This window comes from Emys orbicularis, chromosome 21 (assembly GCF_028017835.1).
Source record: "Emys orbicularis isolate rEmyOrb1 chromosome 21, rEmyOrb1.hap1, whole genome shotgun sequence".
Taxonomy (NCBI): Eukaryota; Metazoa; Chordata; order Testudines; family Emydidae; genus Emys; species Emys orbicularis.
In genome coordinates, this window is record NC_088703.1 from 6,752,403 (window position 1) to 6,774,808 (window position 22,406).

The window sequence follows — 22,406 nt, forward strand, 5'->3', positions numbered from 1 at the left end:
AGTTCATCATTTAGCAGTAAGGCATTCCCTGGGAAATATCCCACCCTCTGACTTCACCACCTCAACCAAGCTTCACAATCATCATTGCTGTTTACAGTATTAAACTGTTTAAAACTTATACTGTGTATATGTGTGTGTGCATATATATTAGTTTTTGTCTGGCGAAAAAAATTTCCCTGGAACCTAAGCCCCCCTATTTACATCATTCTTATGGGGAAATTGGATTCGCTTAACATTGTTTCGCTTAAAGTAGCATTTTTCAGGAACATAACTACAACATTAAGAGAAGAGCTATTGTAGTAATCATCATTAGTTACCTAGATAAACCAAATCTCAGCATTTGCAGTATTTCTTCCACTTAATATAGGAAATACCTACAGAGTATGGCAGTTACCCTAGTAATGTTATTTAGTAACTAAACCTCTTTGGGCAACACACTTTAAGAAAGATGTGGACAAATTGGAGAGAGTCCAGAAGAGAGCAACAAAAATGATAAAAGGTTTAGAAAGTCTGACCATTGAGGAAAGTTTAAAAAAAAAAAAAAAGTTACCTTTTCTGTAACTGGTGTTCTTCGAGATGTGTTGCTCATGTCCATTCAACTTTGGTGTGTGTGCTCGCCACATGCACTGGTGCTGGAAGTTTTTCCCTGAGCAGTATCCATAGGGGACCGGCTCCGGCGGCCCCTGGAGTGGCGCGCACATGCCACGGTAAATAGGGTGCCACCAGTTCCCCCCACCCTCAGTTCCTTCTTGCCGGAAACTCCGACAGTGGGGAAGGATGACGGGTTGTGGAATGGAAATGAGCAACACATCTCGAAGAACACCAGTTACGGAAAAGGTAACTGTCTTTTCTTCGAGTGATTGCTCATGTCCATTTAACTTAGGGGACTCCCAAGCAGTACCCCTCGGAGGTGGGTAGGAGTTCACGGATGTGTAGATTGCAACACAGCTCTGCTGAACCCAGCGTCGTCCCTGGCCTGCTAAGTGGGCCGTGAACGTGTGCACTGAGGACCACGTCATGGCTCGACAGATGTCCTGGATCGGGATGTGTGCCAGGAAGGCCGCTGAAGATGTCTGTGCTCTGGTCGAGTCTGATGATTGGGGGCGGAGGGACTCCTGCCAACTTGAAGCAGATCCGAATGCAAGAAGTGATCCAGTTGGAAATCCTCTGCATGGACACTAGTAGGCCCTTCATCCTATCAGCTGTAGAGATGAAAAGCTGAGTTGACTTACGGAAAGGCTTTGATCTAGGTAGAAAGCCAGAGCCCTTCTTATGTCCAAAGCATGAAGGTGCCTCTCTTCACTAGTCTCATGGGGCTTGGGGCAGAAGACCGGAAGGAAGATGTCCTGGCTCATGTGGAAAGCCGACACCACCTTGGGAAGGAAGGCCGGGTGGGGCTGGAGCTGGACCTTGTCCTTATAGAAGACCGTGTATGGCAGTTCTGAGGTCAGGGCTTGCAGCTCGGAGACTCGCCTCGCCGACGTCACCGCCAACAGGAAAGCTACCTTCCATGATAGGTGAGACAGGGAGCACGAGGCCAAAGGCTCAAAGGGTGGGCCTGTGAGCCTGGACAGAACCAAGTTGAGATCCCTCTGAGGGGCTGGGGACCGGACTTGAGGAAAGAGTCTCTCGAGGCCTCTAAGGAACCTGACCGTCATGTCATGGGAGAACACAATCTGCCCCTGGATTGGCAGATGAAAGGCCGAAAGGGCTGCCAGATGCATCATGATAGAGGAGTGCACCAGGCCCTGGTTCCTTAAATGAAACAGGTGGTCCAAGATCGACTGCACCAAAGAATGTGAAGGGGAGATGCCCCGTTCGGCTGCTGGATCCCTTCATCTGGGTTCAGCCACACAGCATCCACACCGTGAGGTGGATGGACGCCAGGCTGGGGTACAAGAGTCGGCCGTGATCTGTGACAGCAGGTCCCGTCAGTTCGGCAGGGGCCAGGGAGGGACTGCTGACAAGCTTGATAGTGTCCCGAACCAGTGCTGGCGAGGCCACGCCGGGGCGATCATGATAACCTGCGCCTTGTCCCTCTTGATTTTCGCTAGGACCATGCTGATGAGCAGAATCGAAGGGAACACATACATCAGGCTTCCTGCCCATGGCAGGAAGAAGGCGTCAGAGAGGGAGCCCTTGCCCAGACCCCGTCCAGAGCAAAACCTGTGGCACTTCCTGTTCTGCCTGGTGGCAAACAAATCCACTTGGGGAGTTCCCCACCTCTGGAAGATCATGCCAGCTACATCTGGGTGGAGCACCCACTCGCTGTGAGAGAAAAGTCCCTGCTTAGGTGATCTGCTAGCATGTTCCTGGCACTCGGAAGGTAACACACTTTAGATGGCAGAAGATTGTTCTCCGCCTTGCCTGTTGATGTAGAACATCAAGGCTGTGTTGTCCGTGAGGACTCTGACCACTCTGCCTGACAAGTGAGGTAGGAAGACTGTGCATGCTCTGTGCACCGCCCTGAGCTCTTTGATGTTTGTGTGTGGCGTCAATTCCTAGGGGAACCACATACCTTGGGTCTGGAGGGTGCTGAGGTGTGCCCTCCAGCCAAGGTCCGAGGCGTCCAAACCAACTCGTCTAAGTGAGGAGTGCTGACGAAGGGAACTCCTTCCAGGATTTTCCGGGGGTCAGTCCACCATCGCAGCGAGGTAAGTACCATCATGGGGATGGTGACGACCTTCTCCAGGTGGTCCCCGGACTGGGAGTAGACCCTCACCAACCATTGCTGCAGGGGTCACAACCAGAGCCTGGCATGGCGCACCACATATGTATACGCTGCCATGCGACCTAGCAGGCGCAGGCAAACCCTGACTGTGGTCAGGGGAAACACGGTCAATTCTGCGATGAGGTCCGTCAATGCCCTGAATCTCTCCAGCGGCAGGAACGCCCTGGCGCAGGTCAAGTTGAGCACTGCTCCAATGAACTTTATCCTCTGTATCGAAACTAACGTGGATTTTTTGTCGTTCACCAACAGAGCGAGGCGACGGCAGGTGGCTAACAGCATCGCAACATCCCTTTGGACCTGGCACCTGGCTCTGCCATTGACTAGCCAGTCGTTGAGGTATGGGTAGATCTGGACACCCCGACGTCTGAGGTAGGCAGCCACCACCCACATGCACTTGGTAAATACCCATGGTGCTGTTGCTAGGCCAAACGGGAGGACTGCAAATTGATAGTGGTTGGAACCTACCATAAACTGTAGGAAGTGTCTGTGTCCCTCAAAGATGGCAATGTGAAAGTATGCATCTTTCAGATCGAGGGCAGCATACCAGTCTCCTGGATCCAGGGAGGGGATGATGGAGGCCAGGGAGACCATGCAGAACTTTAGCTTTGCTAGGAAGTGGTTCAGGTCTCGCAGGTCCAGGAAAGGTGATAGACCGCCCTTGGCCTTTGGGATTAAAAAGTAGCGGGAATAGAACCCTTTGTTCCTGAACTCTGGAGGAATGATCTCCACCGTACCTAGCTGCAGTAACCCGTCTACCTCCTGTACGAGGAGACTCTCGTGAGACGGGTCACTGAAGAGGGACGGGGAGGGGGCTGGGAAGAAGGGGTAGAAAACAACTGAAGGGTGTAACCCCGAGCCACCGTACTCAGGACCCATCGGTCCGATGTTATAGATGCCCACACAGGGAGGAAAGGAGAAAGGCAGCTGGCAAAAATAAGGGAGGGAGGATCCTGGGAACAGTCCGGTATGTTGCCCTCGGGCATACCCTCAAAACGAGTGCCTGCCCACCTGCTTATTGCGGGTCGAGCTCGACTGAGAGGCCCGCGGAGGCGGTTGGCTAGGACACTGCTTGTAGCCTCTGGATTTCTTATGGGGAGGCGCCTGGCGAGGGTGGCTCCCCTGGCTCTGAGGCTGCTGCAGCTTAAACCGCTTGCAGGCAGGGCTGGGAACATACGGGCCCAGCGTTTTAAGGGTCATGCGGGAGTCCTTTAGGCCATGGAGCTTATTGTCCATCTGTTCCGCAAACAGGGCTTGCCCATAGAAGGGAAGGTCTTGCATCGACTGCTCCGTGGACAAGCCAGAGAGTAGCAGCCAGGATGCCCGGTGCATGGTGACGGCTGAGGCCATGGTTCAGGCGGCGATGTCCACCACATCCAATGCCACCTGGAGCATTGCCCTGGCCGCAGTCGTGCCCTCCTCCATAGTAGCCCGGAACTCCTTCCTAGAAGCCTCAGGAAGAGAGCCCTCTAACTTGGCCATGGCTTGCCACATGTTAAAATCATAGCATCCCAGGAGGGCCTGATGATTTGCCACCCTCAACTGGAGGCTAGAGGACGAATAAACCTTATGCCCATACAAGTTTAGCCTCTTGGAGTCTTTGTTCTTAGGGGTAAGCCCTGGGTTGACCCTGTTGCTCCCTGTGGTTAACAGCTTCTACCACTAGGGATTTGGGAGCAGGATGGGTGTACTGGTACTCGTGGCCTTTGGATGGCACAAAGTACTTACACAGCCCTCTTTGAGATGGGTGGCAGGGAGGAGGGAGTTTGCCACACGGCATTAGTGATCTGAGAGACCCCATCATGAAGGGGCAGAGCCCCTCTGGCCGGTGCCGTGGAGCAGAGAGCATCGAAAAGAGAGTCCAAGGGCTCCTCTAGCTCTTCCACCTGAAGACCCAGGTTGGCAGTGACCCTCTTCAGTAGTTCCTGGTGCGCATTAGTGTCATTCGGAGGAACCGGAGGAGGAGGAGGCCCCATTATAGTCTCGTCTGGCGACGACAAGTGCCGTAGGGTCCTCCCCAACCATTGGTGGCCCAGTGGCTTGTTCCCCTGCTCCCTCTTGGACTTGCGGTGTCCTCGCGCCCGAGGCTTTGTGTGCCAGAGGAGGGCAGGAGAGCGAGGCAGCTGGTCTCTCCAAGGCTCCGGACACCGAGTGGGCAGCTTGGGAGGGCTGTGAGAACCCCCATGGGTTCAATGGGTACCACAGTGTTGGCCACTGTGCCTGAGGCCACGGGGCTGGTTTCGGTGCCGACAACGTAGCCGGTACCGCCGATACCGGAGATTGTCCCAGGGAACCTGGCTCCAAACCGGGTTGGATCCTGAGTGGTCGCTCCCAGGTGACCAGGCTTGGAGCCGGCGATCTACGTCTCACGCTTGACGAGTGGGACTGGGATGAGGAGCGGGACCGGGATGAGGAGCGGGCTCGGTGTCGGGAAGCACCCGCACGTGGTGATGCCATCCTAGGGGATCGGCGACGGTCTGAAGAATGGTACTGTTGATCCCTCGATGGGTCCCTGGAGTGGTACCGCGGTCTCAGCAACACTGGGTGCCGGGACCGGTACTCCTGCCGGGGGGCCGCGTGCCTCCAAAGGTCTGTGCCTGGTGGCCAGAGAGCTGCGCCTTGAGCCTCTCTGCCCGTGCCCAAGGTCTGGGGACCGAATAGGGCTGCACTGCGTCTGCCAGATGTGCGGTGGCTAGGGGACGGCGAGCGCTGGTGGGACATCCCCCGTGAAGGGGAACGGTGCTGCTGAGGTGGGGACCGAAGCAGTCCAAACACGGGTTTACCTCGTGACCGGGGAACTGCAGGAGCTGGTGTGCGCAGCACCAGGAGGGACATGATCTCCTGCACCACCTGCAGGGCCACCAGCATGGACGGCACCCAAAGCTGACAGAGGCCTCTTCCGCTATCGGGGGTAGCCAACAGGGAGCGGGTTGGGCTACATCGCTCCCCCGGAGCTTGGGCCCAGATCCCGATGTGTGTGAAGAGTTGCCCGGCCTGAGACCTTGCTCTCACCCAGTCCTATCCTTTCCCTTGTGGGAGGTTGGAGACCAGCCTCGTCCCGCCTGCTTGGGCTTCTTGGTTGGAGCCACAGATGGGAATCGGTGCTGGCTAGTGGACGGTACCGGGGGGGGGGGGGGGGGGGGGGGGGCACTGTGCACCGAGGTCACGGTAATCAGCGCCGAGTTGGAGCATTGCTCCGATGCCGGAGTGAGGACCGACTCCATAAGGAGCGCTCTTAAATGAATATCGCGCTCCTTCTTAGTCCTTGGCTTGAAGGACTTGCAAATTTTGGACTTCTCACTAATATGTCCTTCGCCCAAGCAACGCAGACAACTGCTGTGTGGATCACTAAAGGGCATGGGCCTCTTGCAGCGATCACAGGGCTTAAAGCCTGGGGATTGGGGCATGCCCCGTCCCGAGGCAAAGTCCTGTTCGGGACCTACAAAGTCTTTAACTATATCGAAGGGATTTATCAACACCAATATAAAACTATATACTGTATAAAACAGAAGATAACTAGTTTGTACGAACGAGCAGTTAGAGCACTAACTGAAGCAGCAACAGTTCCTGCACTGTCACTGGCGGCAAGAAGGAACTGAGGGTGAGGGGAACCGGCGGCGCCCTATATACCGCGGCATGCGCGTGCCACTCCAGGGGGCGCCGGAGCCGGTCCCCTATGGATACTGCTGAGGGAAAAACTTCCGGCACTGATGCACGTGGTGAGCGCACACACCTAAGTTGAATGGACATGAACCATCACTGGAAGAAGAACTGGGCATGCTTAGTTGAGAGAAAAGAAGGCTGAGGTAAGACCTGATAACAGTCTTCATATATAAAAAGCAACAAAGAGTCCTGTGGCACCTTATAGACTAACAGATGTATTGGAGCATAAGCTTTCGTGGGTGAATACCCAGTTCTTCATATATGTTAAGTCTTCATATTTGGAATAGGTTACCAAGGGAGGTTGTGGAATCCTTGTTATTGAAGGCTTTTAAGAACAGGTTAGACAAAACATCTGTCAGGGATGGCTTAGGTTTACTTGGTCTTGCCTCAGCACAGGCGGGTGGACTAGATGACATCTGGAGGTTCCTTCCAGGCCTACACTTCTATGATTCCTCCACCATTTTTTTCTCCTAATGCACAATTGGCTAGATGTATTCTCAGTGGGGGTTGCTGGGTTTTTCCCCACCTTCCTCTGAAACATCAGAGATTGGCCATGGCTGGAGATGGGACAACAGCTGGGGTGAACCAGTGATCTGAGGCAGTGCAGAGAATTCTCTTTTAGATTCCTGGTCGGGATCCCTTGCTCACACGCTCAGGGTCATGCTGATCAACAGACTGTGGCCCACGTCAGATTGGCAGGGATCTTGGGTTTTTTTCAACTCTTTTTGCAGTGGATTGCCTGCTGAGATCATCTGACCACATCTCACCTAATCAATTCCCTGCAATTGCAGGGGCCTCGGGCATTGGTGGTACCTTGATCTTTTCTGCTCTCTTCCTGTGGCACACGTCAGTTTAGTCTCCTGAGGACTGAAATACTTTGGGCTAAATATCTGGGTTAAATTTAATGGCCTGTGATATACAGGGGTCAGATTAGATGATCTAATGCTCAGGGTAAGTCATATCATCTGGACAATGCCAGTGAACGAGACCAGGATAGGCCACAGCCTCATGAAGATGGAACAGATGTTCCACTCAGGCTGTACCACTGTTGACTCAGATTGGAGAGCTCTTTGGGCCTGCACCTATCCGGTAACGTATCCTCTCTCCATCACACAGACCTGTATAGCTTCTCCGCCTACAAAAGTTTTATGAGTGGATGACAATGGTGACATACTTTTTGAAACCTATGTATAATATATATAAATCAGTGGTTTTCAACCTGTGGTCCATGGACCCCTGGGGGTCCTCAGACTATGTCTAAGGGGTCCGCAAAGGGTTGTCACTGCCATAGGACAGTGGTTTTCAACCTGGGGTCTGCAGACTATATCTAAGATGTCCAAAGGGGTCCACACCTCCATTTGAAATTTTTCAGGGGTTCACAAATGAAAGAAGGTTGAAAATCACGGATATAAATAAATTATATACAAAAAACTGCACTGAAACGATGATATTCAGGTTGTAAAGTCAGGCCCTCAGAAGTTAGGAAATACCATAAGGAACGCCTGTGCAACACGAACACTGCCACCTCCTTATGCGTATGCATTCTGATACAGGTACATGATCACATACTATTTTTTGCACAGGGAAAATATTTTGGGTGTGCGAAGTCAGGTTGACCTAGGTCTAGAATTTGTTTTTATTACAGACATGCTTGACTGTGTCTGAGATTCACCAGCCTGTCTCACACCCAGAGCTATTTTGGCAACTAGAATGTTGTAGACAAAATGGTAGAGAAAAAAAAAAAATCTTTGTTCTCTTCATCACAGCAACAGAAGCAGTTTTCAGAAACTCTAGTCTCCTTCTGTCTTGATTCTGTTACCAGAATACCGTTCAAACCTAGCAAAGCTTCCTTACCTAAAAAGTGTCACAGTGACTCCTGCCCTGTCTCTTGACTTGCTTCTAGGAGCAATTCCTCCAGCTCCTTCTCATTCTTGGAACAGTTTAATTCTGAAATCAAACAAGGATGAACCTCATTAATCAGCAACCTTAACACCAATTAATTTTCATTAAGAAACAAGCACCATGTCACTCTCCAAATTTGGGATCAGTGGGGCACGTAAATTAGGAAGCCTGGGATGGACTAGAGTAAGTGCTCAAACATAATGCTGTTTTCCTCCTGTTGTATTAATTTATAAAAAGAGACTGGTGCAAAGAGACAAAGCAATCAAAGGTTAAGAGTTTCCTAGCGTTTAATGACAGAAGCAACCATTACATCATCTCATCAGACCTCCTATATAACACAAGCCCTACAACTTCACCCAAATACCCTATGTGGAGCCCACTTACTGCAAAGTAATGCCATTCTCGCTCCATTCAATAAAAATACAGATCCCTCCCATTTAAAACCACTAGGAATGCTGACCTGAAGGGTCTTGTCTTTTTTAAAATTTATTAAACATTTTCAATCTTGTTTCTCATAATAAATCAAACTAGTTTTAGGCAACATGCCAACCTATTACACAAGTAAAGAGTACTATACAGCAGAAAAAAGAAAAGACCAAAGTATTTATACAGTGCTTGGATTCCCACATATTAACTGCAGTACTCCAAGCACTTTTTTTTTTATGGCACATAAAAAAAAAAAAAATCAAGAACAAAAGACCAAACAAAAATTGAATAAATCAAAATCAAGAGGGGAAAAGGGAGAAATGGAAAGAAGAAATCAAGAGGAAGTGTGTGGATCTATACACCTGCTTTCATCCAGGCCTCCTGCAGGGATCTTTACTTGACCAGCTCTAGGAAACTGACCCAAATAGACTCACATTTTCCCATCTATTGTATGTGATCCCTTTCTTCGCAGCCAGGTCTGCCAGTCCATTACACCAGACTTTGTGCCTAGCGGGGGAACGGGGGTGTACTTTTCCAAGATAGCAAAACTGGACAGTAAAGCTCTGTGTAGTTATCCCCTTTGGTATGTTGATAGCCTCCATTTACTAGGTATATGACCCATGACACAGGTACCTACTTTAAAGTCAAGTGAAGTCTCTACGATCATGGTTTATTCTGGTTTTAATGTCACCCCAGAAGTTAAAACAATAGGGCATGACCAACACATCTCCTTCGCCTCCACACCTCCAACGTCAAATCACTGGGGGCAGCTTTAATTTTCTCAAGTCCTTGGAGAGACCCATGTACTCTAAAGGTGATTTTTGTGGAGACAGAATCAGAGGTCCAAGGTTGCTTCCTTAACCTCTTGGGTTGCTCTATTCCACTGGTGATGGCGTGGAGGAGGAAGAGATATTTATAGTCAATTCTTGGTTACATTTTTGCCCCTGTATAAACATCTGTATTAACGCTTTGGCGAGTCTCGTACAGTGTAGCTTCCAGTCAGGATAGTTCTCTACAAAATTTGAGAAGTTCTGGTGCTTCAGCAGCGCTTCCAGGCCAAATTCTGAAGTGAGCATTATTGTAGTTGGAGAGATGTAAACAGTGTGATCTGGTTCCCAGTTATTAATTGGGATATATATGGCATGGTGTATTCCATTCAGTTTTCCCACATTATTGTCTTCCTCCCCAATTTTTAGCATGGAAATATCCAAGACTGGGCCTGCTACATGAGATGAGATGGAATGTGTGCTGGAGTGCCAAGGTGGACCATATCTAAGGGGACATATGGATGGTGGGAATTAGATCTTTTTGGCATCTACAGTATCCAGAGTCTAAGTGTTTCTTCTATCTTAAACCAGATGCGGTCAGTTGGTTTTGTCAAACAGGAAGTGAAACATCACACTCAAAAGAAGTAAGAGACCGTAAACAAACTGACGTTACAAACCATATTCTTCATAGAAATAGGTTTATGATATGAATATGGCATAACTAAGATATACTTTATGCAAGATGGCACATGTAAGGTATCATTGGAAAGGTTATGATTTACTCAATGTGATTACCCACTTTGTATGCATGTATCATTTCTGTATCTAAAGCTACACATGTAACAATTACAACTGTGTGTGTATTTGGGAGACACCCATCAGACAACTGACCATCACAGCCTTGATGGGCCATTCGGAAGAAACAATAAGACTGTGAAGATACTAATCTCTCTCCTTCCTGAGAGGCATCCTGGGACGTAGCTGTGACACTACCAGGTCAGGTGATAATATCACCTGATACAAAAAAATACCACCTTGGACACTGCTGGTACTTTTCCTCTGTAGGGGGATGGGTATCAAAAAGATTTCCCGCCTTAGGTAAATCCTTTTTAAGGCTGGGGAGGGGGTTAATCTAGACTCTCCTCCGTTGCCTACCCAAGAAGGACTGCTGACTCCATCTTGGGCCAGTAACTTTCCATACATAGAGGCTATTGGCTTTGTTTGGGACAATATATTTCCATGGACATGGCAGAGGGTATAAAAGGCACCTAAGACAGCTCCATTTTGCCTCTTTCCTGCTTTAATTCTCTGGACTGTGGATTTAAAACAAAAAGGAGCATCTTGAACTATGGACCAAAGACCTTCCAATCTTTTGACAGATACCAGAGAGACTTTTGCGAGCCAGCAGTCTATTCCATCACTGCTACAAATCTGATATGAGGACTTTGCAATCATTTGTATGCATATGATCCATTAACCATTTATAACTCTTTTTTAAATAAATCTTTACTTTAGTTTATTAAGGATTGGCTGACAGCAAGGTATTTGGGTAAGGTCTGAGCTATATATTGACCTGGAGATAAGTGTCTGATCCTTTGGGATTAGTAAGAACCTCACATATGGTGAATTAGGTTTTCAATAACCTCTCACTATATTAGATTTGTTCATCTGGATGGGAGCCAAGGGCTGGAATGTCTAAAGGGGGACAGTATTTGGCTTCTGGTTAACCAGCGTGGTACTGCAGAAGCTCTTTTGTTACTGGCTTGGTGACTCTAAGTATAAATAAACCACCAGTTTTGGGGATTGTTTGCCCTATTTCTTGCAGTCTGTCCTGAGTGTGGCATTCTTAATGTGGTCCATCCCAGGCACCTGGTCACACCTGGGTTACATAATGAACAATTACACACACTTGCCTTCAGGCCCCAGTACAGATGACAAGCATTTGAACCTACATTTCTGACCAACCACCACCTGTGGGCATATTTTCATACAGAAGAATGAAGAAAGGTCAAGCCATCACAAATAAATGTACTCCTAAAAATCAGTCAGTTCACAGATAATTTGCACGTAGAAAAGCAGGCTAAATTAGCTGAATAAACACTATTTCTAACTAGTCTGAGCAGCTCTAGAAAAGAAAAAATAGAGCTTGTCCCCTTCCCCCCCCCCCAACAGCATGCCATTTTGCAGATTACAGCAAACTGCACACTCAAGCACATCGCCTGCAAACACTCGTATACATGCTGAGCTTCAAGCAAGTGAGCAATCCCTTGAGTTTAATGTGCCTGCTCACATGCTAAGAGTTGATTGTGTGTGTTTTCAGGACCGGGGCCTATGATGCCTAAAATCCAGGTACTGGGGGAAAGTTTTTCATTTGTTTACTTTGGGCATTTGACAGCACCATGCATAGAGGAGTGGTTACTATTTCCCTTCTGTGGGCACTTAGGCAGCTTCTCCCTTGCTGAGCAACCCTTATAGATTCAGACTCCAAGGGCAGAAAAGCCCACTATCACCTAGTCTGACCTCCTGCATAACACGGGCTATAGAATTCCCAAAATAATTCCTGTCTGAATTAGAGCATCTCTTTTAGAAAATCATCATCGAGACGGAAAAAAGCCATCATAAAAACTAGTTATAAAAGCAATCTTTTTTTTTAAATGCTATGAACGGTTTAAAGAGTGAGCTATCCGAAATGGTAATTTTAGAAATTAGTTTACAAAGCTGAATGTCCCTTAAATGGGTCCGAAAGGTCACTACGGAGTGACACTGGACACGTCCTCCCTAGGGACTGAGCACTGTTTTGCCAAGGGAGTGGAAGACTTCAGCTGTAACTACACCCCGGCAATGCAGAGCACTTCCAGCTATGGCTGGCCCAAGAAATGATAAGTTAGGATTGGAAATCAAAGCCAGGTTTCTTGTATGGCCAGGTGGCCTCCTTGGGGAAGTGTTTGGGTTGTGAGACGGTCTAGGCAAGACATTTTCTATTTCCATGAAGCAGGAACAATGAAAGCAGAGAGCAGAAGGGATATGAGCTCTCAAGGTTAGCTTTAGTTAGGGATGACAGCTTTAAGTGTCCAGAAGGCAACTTCTTACCCGTTTCATCTACTCCCTATCTCCATAAGCCTTCGATATGCTGACTGTAGTGACGAAAGAGGCACAAAGAGGCCCTCATCCTGACTGGGCCTCTAAATGTTACAATAGTAAGAATAAAACTAAGGGCTTCTAGTGCCAGCCCTACAAAGCCAACACACCCATGAAACAAGTGAACTACATTCTTTATGGTGACTTGTGCATCCTCTGGAATCCTCAATCTAGCTCTCGCTGGAGTCAATGGGAGTTGGCATAGGTGGTGGGTGGAGCCCCCCATTTGGGGAGGCTAGCCCCTGGCTCCATCCCTTCTGCCTGCACCCCCCCCACAGCCAGAGCCCCGAGACCCCCTGCTACCCCGCAGCCAGACCCTCCCCCTACCCCCCCCACTCTGCAGCTGGAGAAGCCCCAGGCCAGCTGGAGCCCTGAGCCACCCCCCCCCCCCCTCACCATTGCAGTCAGAGGAGCTCTGGGCCAACCAGAACACCCCCCCCCCCCCCAGCAATGCCGCACCTCCCCAGACCCCAAGTCACCCCGCGGGTAAAGCTCTTGTCTCTTCTCTTCTGGAAGAAAAACCTGAGCTTTTGATATGCGTCATGTAGGTTCCGTGGTGGCTGAAGAGGCAGTATGGGTTACTCAGCTTCCCAGCTTCATCAGTAGTCTCCCTGCACCTTCCCTCACCCCTCAGCTCACCTTCGCATCCCACAAGTCCCTCCTCCTTCTCCCCTATCAGAACGTAAGCTCTTGCTGCATCCTTCTGTTCTGTATTTGAATCATGCCTAGCACAATGGGGAGTCCTAGTCCTTGGCTAGGGCTTCTAGGTGTTAACATAATACAAATAATATATAAAAATACTAAGAAGTCATGCACAAGGGGTGATGGCATGTGCTCCAAGGCATGTGGATAATTGTATTAACCAGTGTATTTATATTTATTTTAATATTGTGCAAGCATCATCCAACCCTTAGAAAGAAAAAGAGCCTGACTTCTGATCCCAGGGCAGATTGGGTCAAGAAATGGGTCATAGGCTTTGACATATGGTCAGAGAAGAAGGAATTGCACAGCCCCTTGCTAAACGTTCTGCAAGGAAGCTTGAGGAAAGCATGGTGCTGGTCACAGCCATCTATGGTATTATAACTAATCCCTGCCATTTTCCTGCCATAGTCACCTGCAACAGTCAGTGAAGAACTAGCACTATCATCTCTGCGCAGTCTAGAGCCTTTGACAGCACGCTAGTGAGGAACATAGCCAGGTAGATCCCAGGACATACTTCTCAGGCAGGAAATGGAATGACAGCCTCAAAACATAGCAGGTCTTCTGTGGTGGTTTGAAACTTTTTCCCTGCTAGCGTGTTTCTGGACAATGGGTACGTCCAGACTACCCGCCGTATCGGCGGGTAGCGATCGATTTATCGGGGATCGATATATCGCGTCTCGTTAAGACGCGATATATCGATCCCTGAACGCACTCCCCGTCGACTCTGGAACTCCACCGGAGCGAGCGGCGGTAGCGGAGTCGACGGGGGAGCCGCGGCCGTCGATCCCGCGCCGTGTGGACCCAAGGTAAATCGATCTAAGATACTTCGACTTCAGCTACGCTATTCACGTAGCTGAAGTTGCGTATCTTAGATCGATTCCCCCCCCCCAGTGTAGACCAGCCCAATGTGACAGTAGTATCTGGGACACAGAAGGAAGAGAACCTATTGCACTGCCAAACAACTAAGAGTCACTAATCATAGCAGTTGGGTCATCCCCTCATGGAAATACTGAAGCTGCCTTGCTATTCTGTGATCCTCCAAGGTAGCTGGAGAATCAGTAGGGGACTTTCTGTTAGGATAATTGGCCCTGTCTGGAGGAAGGTGAAAGGACCCAAACTACTTAGCATTCCCTTCTAGAGAGCTTGAAGAAAGGAAGAAGTACTTCTAACTTCCCCTTGTCTGACTGAGAAGTCCGAAGAACTATTCTCCTCTGAGGTCTCCCCAAACCATAAGGTCCACACAGGCTTTTCTACTACGTGTTGCAAACCTTGATCTAGGGAGCCCTTAATAGGTCAATGTAACAAACCGTATCTTCATGTCTAGATCAGTAAATCTACAGTACCTTTATGTGAACGGCATAAAACCAAAACAAAATGAAAACTGTTTAAGAGGACACAATCAGTAACCATTGGAAGAGCTTACTGAGGCAAGTGGTCATTTGAAGTCTTTAAATTAAATTAAAACTGAATATCTTCCTAAAATAAATGAGGTCTCAACTCTCAGGTGATTGTGAACCGGTCAAGGGGGGATGAGAACACTCACTCTTCTCTTTGGGGTAGATGTCAGGGGGTCCCAACACTTTTTTTCTTGTAGACATGGAATCATGCTGTGTTAATGGTTGAAAGCCACTGACCTAGTTCACAAAATACAACATCCATGTAAAAGAGATGCTCTAGAACTAGAGCCTCAAGTTATTAGGACTGATAGCGTTCACTCATCTAGAAGGGAAAAATAATTTCCTGCAGGAATCTCTGATCTGTGTTACGCAGGAGGTCAGACTAGATGATCATAGTTGCCTTAAAAATAAATTAAACAAGTATAGCTAGGAGTAACAGGACGCAATTCAGGCTGAATTGGGAAAAACCTTTTGACCATGAGACCTATCAGACTGTGGAATAAGTTCATAGAATAGTGGTGGAAGAAGCTTGGAATATTCAGAATTAGACTCGCTAAAACAGGGCAGAAAATAGAATAGGGAACAATCCTGCACTAGTTCCAAGAGACAGACTTTTGGAATGTTTTTTATTGGCTATCAAGAATATGAGCTGAGGAAACAGGGATCAGAAATCACTTTGTTTTGAAGATCCAAGTTCAGCACAACAGAGAATAAATTCGAGAATAACGTAAAGCAGTCTTACCATGCTCGACAGCACAGCTCCCCATTTTCCCATCACAACCTGAGGACGTATCTGGTAGCGCATGAACAAATTCTGTCTTTAGCCCATTAGGAAGTGGAGTTTCATGGACTGTATTCTCGCACGGTCCAGAGTTCATCTTTTCTGAAACTGATCCAGGGGTTCCTGCCGATGGTGCATTTTCCAAGTTGGCTGCCAACGTGGAAACAGTCCCATTTGCCTGCAAGTCCAAAAATTCAGTCTTCGTAGGTAGGGTTTGAGCTATCAGTTTAGACTGTTTCACTGCATTGCCTTGCAGGTCACGGATATTCTCCTTCAGCCGGGTAGTGTTTTCTGCTGTTTTCTCTGGTAGATTTTCCACTCGTGTCACTACAAAGATTTTATGGCCTCGCCCAGGACTGGAAACAGAAATTCTCCTCTCATTTCCTTGAGAGTCAGCATGTGCCTGAGCCCCTGGTATAGTCCCTATGTTTCCCCCTCCTTTGGGCTCACACTTTGTTTCTTCAGCCATGTTTGAAGGGGCAGTTCTGTCCTCTGAGCTAAGTGCATCCCTTGTCTTTTCAGGAGAAAGAAATGTCTGGGGGACATTATCTACATGAACAGAATCATTTTGTTTCTGTGATTTACTGAGATCTTTAGTCTCTAACCCAGTGTCTATCTCATCATCTGTGTCAGAGTCTGAATATGTCACCCCATCTTTGTCACTGTTTATTGCCTTGTCTGTATGCCTGTTCTCTGTGGACACCAACATCTCCCCCACTTCATCTCCTTCAGGTGTTTCTGCTGTGCCATCACCTTGGCTGTTTTCCACAGGTCCCTCCTCAATCGGCTCGGTGATGGTGATCTCTGGCATAGAGGCAGATTGCTGAAGTTTCTGTTCTTTCTCCTCTTTCTCTTTGGCCAGAATAAAGTTGCGCTTGCAACCATTTTGGATTTCAGCTAAAAGAGCTTTCTGTGTTTCAATAAAACTCTTCACCTGCAAGAGGGAGAGAAACATGCTGAAACTGCAGATAGTCTGAGATAAAGCATATAGCATATTTACAGCTCTCTCGGCACGACTCAATCTTGGCGCAGAAATTGGTTTCTGCACCAATGTTACGGGCTATCCAATTGCTTACGCAGAGAATATGGGAACAGCGATAAACCTTTAACTCCACTTGGGTGGGTAACCAACTAGTAAACTTCAGCAAACATCTATTGCAGTTATAAGAATAACCTGTCCATCTACTGTATTTGAATGTAATTGATTAAAAGCGAGGAGACTTTGTTAGCAAAGGCAATAGGTTCTGGCTTTAAAAGGTAGTAAAGCTTTCTCATTAAGTGACTACAATAAATAGCCTGTTTTGTTTTCCTGCCTTGATACAGGATGGAATGAGAAAATTACGTATTTGTAATTGCTGTTCTCCGAGGATGACTCCTTTTTCAATTGTAACACTGAGGCAGGGATTGTCTCTCACTTTGTTCAAGACCCAGTGCGATGGGAGGACCCCCACTCATCCCAATTTGGGGTCTGATTTGAGTGCCATCGCAATGCAAATACTAAAAAATAACAGGTCAAATCACTCCCATAGGTATAGAAAGGACTGACTCAACTCTATGGAATGACTGGTGGGCAAGTGATGTACATGGGTATCTTTAGAGAACAATTATTACCAGTAAGTAACTATCATTTTTCTAAAGATACATTGACAAACACCACACTGTAGGAAGCATAGGCAAGGTTAACGCATCTTAAAATAGCCAAAATTAACATTTTAAAAAGGTATAAAAAGGTATACATCGAGGTTTTGAAGGATATAGTTATACTGAGATTTCGCTAAGAAATTGGAAAGAAGATCATAAAGGTATTCCAAAAACGGAGTAAAAAATAGTAAGAGATCAGAGACTGGATGCCCCTAGCTCAGAAAAATTCTAACAGATCACATTTTGATTCCTATCTAGAGGCCTAATCATGTTCTATGGCCTGCACTATACAGGAGGTCACAACGGTCCCTTAGAGTCTATGAACCAAAACAATGGTGTTTGTTGAATGCATTCAACAAATTCCCCTGTGGCTGCCTTGAAAATCTCCTGGATGGGAACAGATCAAGTCTGCTGAAGCAGACTTTTGCCATACACAATGAGCCTCAATATGACCTTACAGTGAGAGAGAGTGTCGCAGCCAATTAGATACATGGCTTTCTCAGAGAGCAGAAACTATAGAGTTAGCATTAAGTGAGAAAAAGCTTGGTGGATTGTCTGAGTAGATAAGAATCCAAAGGACCTTTTTACAGCTTGTGAAGAGGAGAATCACCTGGACAGGTACACTGATATGGGAAAAGACTGGCAGAATCATTGACTGATTAACTCCATTACCATGATATGACCCACTGGAAGATGTGCCGTCATCAGAGTCTACAGCAAGCTCATTTGCTGTGTGAGCAGAGTCAATGCCACTAGGAAAATGACTCTGCATATTAGAAGCCTAAGGTGAAAGGCATCAAGTGACTCAAAAGGAGCTGTCAACAGCTTAGTTAGGACCCCATTAATATGCCATGACATATTATGTGACATGACATTGGGAGCTTTCTAATGGGAGGTTTCAAAGTAACAAGCCCCTGATGAATGTGACAACAGACTGGTCTACCTTCAACACGTTGCTATGGCAGATGAGATAGCCAGGCACGATGACCCTGGGGAGCACCTCTGCCTATCAAAAACGACACCCAGAAGTTTATATCTCTGCTAGACCCAGCACTGAGTTTGGGAGGTTCCTGCTTTGGTTGTTTATAGGAATGGGCTTGGTTGTGGTGGGTAGCTTGAGAGAGGGAATGAATATTCTCGGATACAGAGGGTCCTGTGGCACCTTTAAGACTAACAGAAGTATTGGGAGCATAAGCTTTCGTGGGTAAGAACCGAAGGGCATCTGAAGAAGTGAGGTTCTTACCCACGAAAGCTTATGCTCCCAATACTTCTGTTAGTCTTAAAGGTGCCACAGGACCCTCTGTTGCTTTTTACAGATTCAGACTAACACGGCTACCCCTCTGATACTATTCTCGGATACGTCATTCAGTCTAGAACCACACAAAGTTCATATGCACAAAAAATGCAGTGCAACTTACAGACTCCTTTTTCGGCTCCCTGTCTAAGTCCAACCTGAGCAGAGAATGATTGACCTTCAGCGCCAAGGACAATGCCATCAGACCCCCCGTTTTAATCTCATTCTCCCGCAGGTCTAGTCGAAGGAGCCTTGGACTCTCTGCAATGAATTCTGCTACCGCCACAGCACCTGCAGGGGAAGAAAGACCACCGATGATGAACCATGACAATGGAAAAGAAAAAGAAACCAGCTCACAACATGCTCCCCATAAACAACAAGGAAAGATTCTTACTGGTGTACTTCAGACAAGACATAGTGAGATGGGACCCATTTCTCATTACAGAATTTTGTCCAGATTCTTGCTATTGTAACAATCTGCTCTACAAAAATCTAAGTGTTAACTCTGTTTGTTTACAACAAAATACAACATCCTGGTCACCCATAAATAAAAGACCCCAAGGCACTTTCTGCCAAGTAAGGGTGTTAGCAAGCACTGATGCTCTGGCTGTATTTCCATTGTATAATGCCGTTTTGCCTTCCTACATTCCACCAATTGCTACAGTTTGGAGATGGTATTCTTCATTTCCTGTCATAAACCCAGGTGTTCTTTTATGCATTGTTAAGCAGATGTTTTCTAAACCAAAAGTACCTGCATTTCAGAGGGGACTCAAGTGTTTCCTGTATATAAGGTTTATATAGAGTGGGATCCTTTAAGATGAAAGAAACTGTATAAATCTAACATAGCAACCGACAATTTTCAGATTCCCATTGAAGTACAGTTTGGAAAACTCATTCATACATACCAGTAAGTTATTACATGGATTCCAAAACATCTAGATGCTTCGTAAGCAAATAGATTGTAGGCTCTTTGTGGAAGGGACTGTGTCTTCTAAGACTTTAAGAAGAGGTTACTCACCTGTGCAGTAACTGTGGTTCTTTGAGATGTGTCCCCCTATGGGTGCTCCACTCTTGGTGTGCATGTGCCTTTGATCAGAGATTTTCCTTAGCGGTGTCCGTTTGGCCCGCACATGCGCCACTGGTATCCTCGTGCCCTGCACCAAGGCTATGTTATGCAGTATGGGTGAATTGCCCTCTCAATTCCTTCTGTATCACCATGTCTCAGAAGAAACTCCAAAGCAGAGAAAAAGAGGGCCGGTAGTGGAGCACTCATAGGGACACACATCTCAAAAGAACCACAGTTACTGTACGGGGTGAGTAATCACTTCTTCTTCGAGTAGTGTCCTTATGGGTGCTCCAGTCTTGGTGACTTCCAAGCAGTATCCCCAGTAGGAGGAGGGGGCTTCAGAATGGAGTCCATCACAGACGAGAGATCTGCATGGCCAACTGCAGCATCAGACCTGGAGGCATCCACCAAGGCACAGTGTCTAAAGAAAGCATGTACCGAAGACCATGTAGCGGCTCTGCAGATTTCTGGAATGGGAACATTTTTAAGGAGAGCTATAGATATAGATTGTGATCTGGTCGAGTATGCCAAAATGCTGGTAGGGGGTGGAATGTCGACAGCCTGGCAGTAAGCTATGAAACACTTGGAAATACATTCCGAGAGTTTCTGGGTAGAAATGGTGGAACCCTTAGATTTGTCTGCAATTAAAAGAAATAGTCTATTGGATTTACAGAATGGTTTAGTTCTATCCAGACAGAGGGATAAACGCCCTCTTGACATCTAGAGTGTCGAGAATTGTCTTCTGGTTGGAAGCATGCAGTTTTGGGAAGAAAACCGGCAGGTATATGGTCTGATTCAGGTGAAATTCAAAAATCACTTTAGGGAGAAACCTGGGATGCAGCCATAAGGACACCTTATCGTTGAGAAAGGGGGATCTGCCATTAAAACCCCAACCTCTCTGACTTTGCGGGCTGAGGAATTGCCACTAGGAAGGCTGTTTTCTTGATGAATTCAATGGCCATTGGTTCAAACGGGGGCTTCGTGAGGCTTTTGAGAACCAAATTCAGGTCCAAAACAGAAGTAGGAACCTTTACCTATGGGAGCAGATTCCCTAAGCCTTTCATAAATCTCGTGGCTGTGGGGTGAGCAAACAAAGAGAAACCTTCAATAGTAGTATAAAAGGCTGTTAGGGCAGCCAGGTGAACTTTGATGGAATTGAGGGACAATTTCTTAAGCTGCAACAGGTACTCCAGAATGAGAGGAACTGGGGCAGATTCAGAAGGAGTACTGTGGAGTTCATACCAGTGGCCAAATCTTGTCCAGTTCTGGAGGTAAGTTCTGGTGGAAACGTTTCTACTATTTAATAGCACATGTTGTACCTCCACAGATCAAGAGGACTCTAGCCCCATGAACCATTCAGGGACCATGACTTGAGGCAAAGAATGCCCAAGCTGGGATGTGTCAGGGGTCCGACATCCTGAGAGAAGAATTAAGAGACAGTGAAACAGTAAGGGAAAGTGCTTGTCTCAACCACATAAGGGCTATCAGAATGACTCTGGCCTTGTTCTGCTTGATCTTATCACCTTGAGAATGAGAGGCATCAGAGGGAAAGCATAAAACAGTTGTGGCTAGATGTTTGGCTGAGCGTGTGTTCTCCCTGTGTGCTGCCCCAGCTCTGCGCAGACTTGAATGAACCGCCCAATGACCACAAGATTTGTTAAGGTACGAAGGCGCCAGGTCAGGTTTATTGTCGACAAAGCATGGTAATAGCACCTGGCAGACTTTACGAAGATACTAAGACAGGTATGCCTGTGACAATGGACGCAGCTTAGTGAATGGCAGGACTTTCCATTCCCCCCTTGGCTGGACAAAGATACTCCCTCTGAGATACATTTTTAAACCCTGATACAAAAAAGTTAGTACTGGCTCTGACATAGTCACTGCCCCCTGACGTTGCTAGTTATTATCTTGAACATATTGGTTTGATCAAAACATTTTTATTACGTACAGTTATCCTAACCTTATCTTTTAGGATGGGTCAGTGTGTTCCTGTTATCCTTAGGGAATGTTTTTGTACCATACTTGATATTGGGGCGTTCTGGTACCACTTGATATTGAGATGTGTTTGTGTAAGTACTCTGTGCTTAGCACTTCTTAGGAATGTGTATTTCTGCAGTATCAGCCCTGTTCTTGCCAGATTCTGTGAGCAGATCCTGCCTCATACCAGGCCTTTGATACAAGGGCTTATGTCTCAGACTCTCTTCCTACTACAACAGTGTGTCCATCCAAGGCAAGAGGAACGTGTCCCCCAGTGAATTGCAACCTAAACAGCCCGCCCCCCACACACCTTGGACAAAATAGGTAGCATTTTTTGTTTGTGGGTGTGGCAAAAAGGTCTACTTCTGGAAAACCCTCAAGTCTGAAAGATTCCAAGTAGGACCCGAGAATCAAACTCCCACGTGTATTCTTGGGGCAACACCTGCAGAGTGTGTTGGCCGTGGTATTCTGTATGCTGGGCAGATACATTGCTGAGATCCTTATGTGATGCTTTATGCACCAATTCCACAACTTTATTGTTTTGGCACAATCTTGCCCCTCTTTGCCAATTGATTCATGCAGGCCACATTGTCTGTCCTGACTTTGATGGACCTGTGTCTGATGAGAGGAAGGAAATGAAGACAGGCATTTCTGACCATTCTGAACTCCAGGAGGTTGATATGAAGGGTTGTCTCTTGTGGTCAGACCATCTGTTTTATTGGAATCAAAAGGTTTATTTGTGAGTTGTTTTAATAGGCCCCCTTATTTGCCATCTCAATATTTGGTGTGAAGAAGCTATCACCACCTCTCCGGTAGAACCCCTCAGGTGCTGCTTAGCCATCCTGCAGGAGGAAACAACTCCAGAAATTCCATGGGAGAGGATAGTGGTTGATGTGGAGGGAACGGGGGGAGCAGTGAGGTTAA

The 22,406-nt window shown here is 47.2% G+C and overlaps 1 protein-coding gene across 1 annotated transcript in view; it reads right to left on the bottom strand.

Annotated features, from left to right (window-relative positions):
* Positions 1 to 8,255: 8,255 nt before the first annotated feature.
* The window catches only part of PPP1R37 (protein phosphatase 1 regulatory subunit 37), a 135,639-nt gene continuing 121,488 nt past the window's right edge, over positions 8,256 to 22,406 (bottom strand). The window contains exons 10-12 of the mRNA XM_065420680.1: positions 18,564 to 18,730; positions 15,466 to 16,438; positions 8,256 to 8,338 (exon numbers count right to left, since the gene is read on the bottom strand). Coding sequence (XP_065276752.1) covers positions 8,256 to 8,338; positions 15,466 to 16,438; positions 18,564 to 18,730 — 1,223 coding nt within the window. The remainder of the gene's footprint in view (positions 8,339 to 15,465; positions 16,439 to 18,563; positions 18,731 to 22,406) is intronic.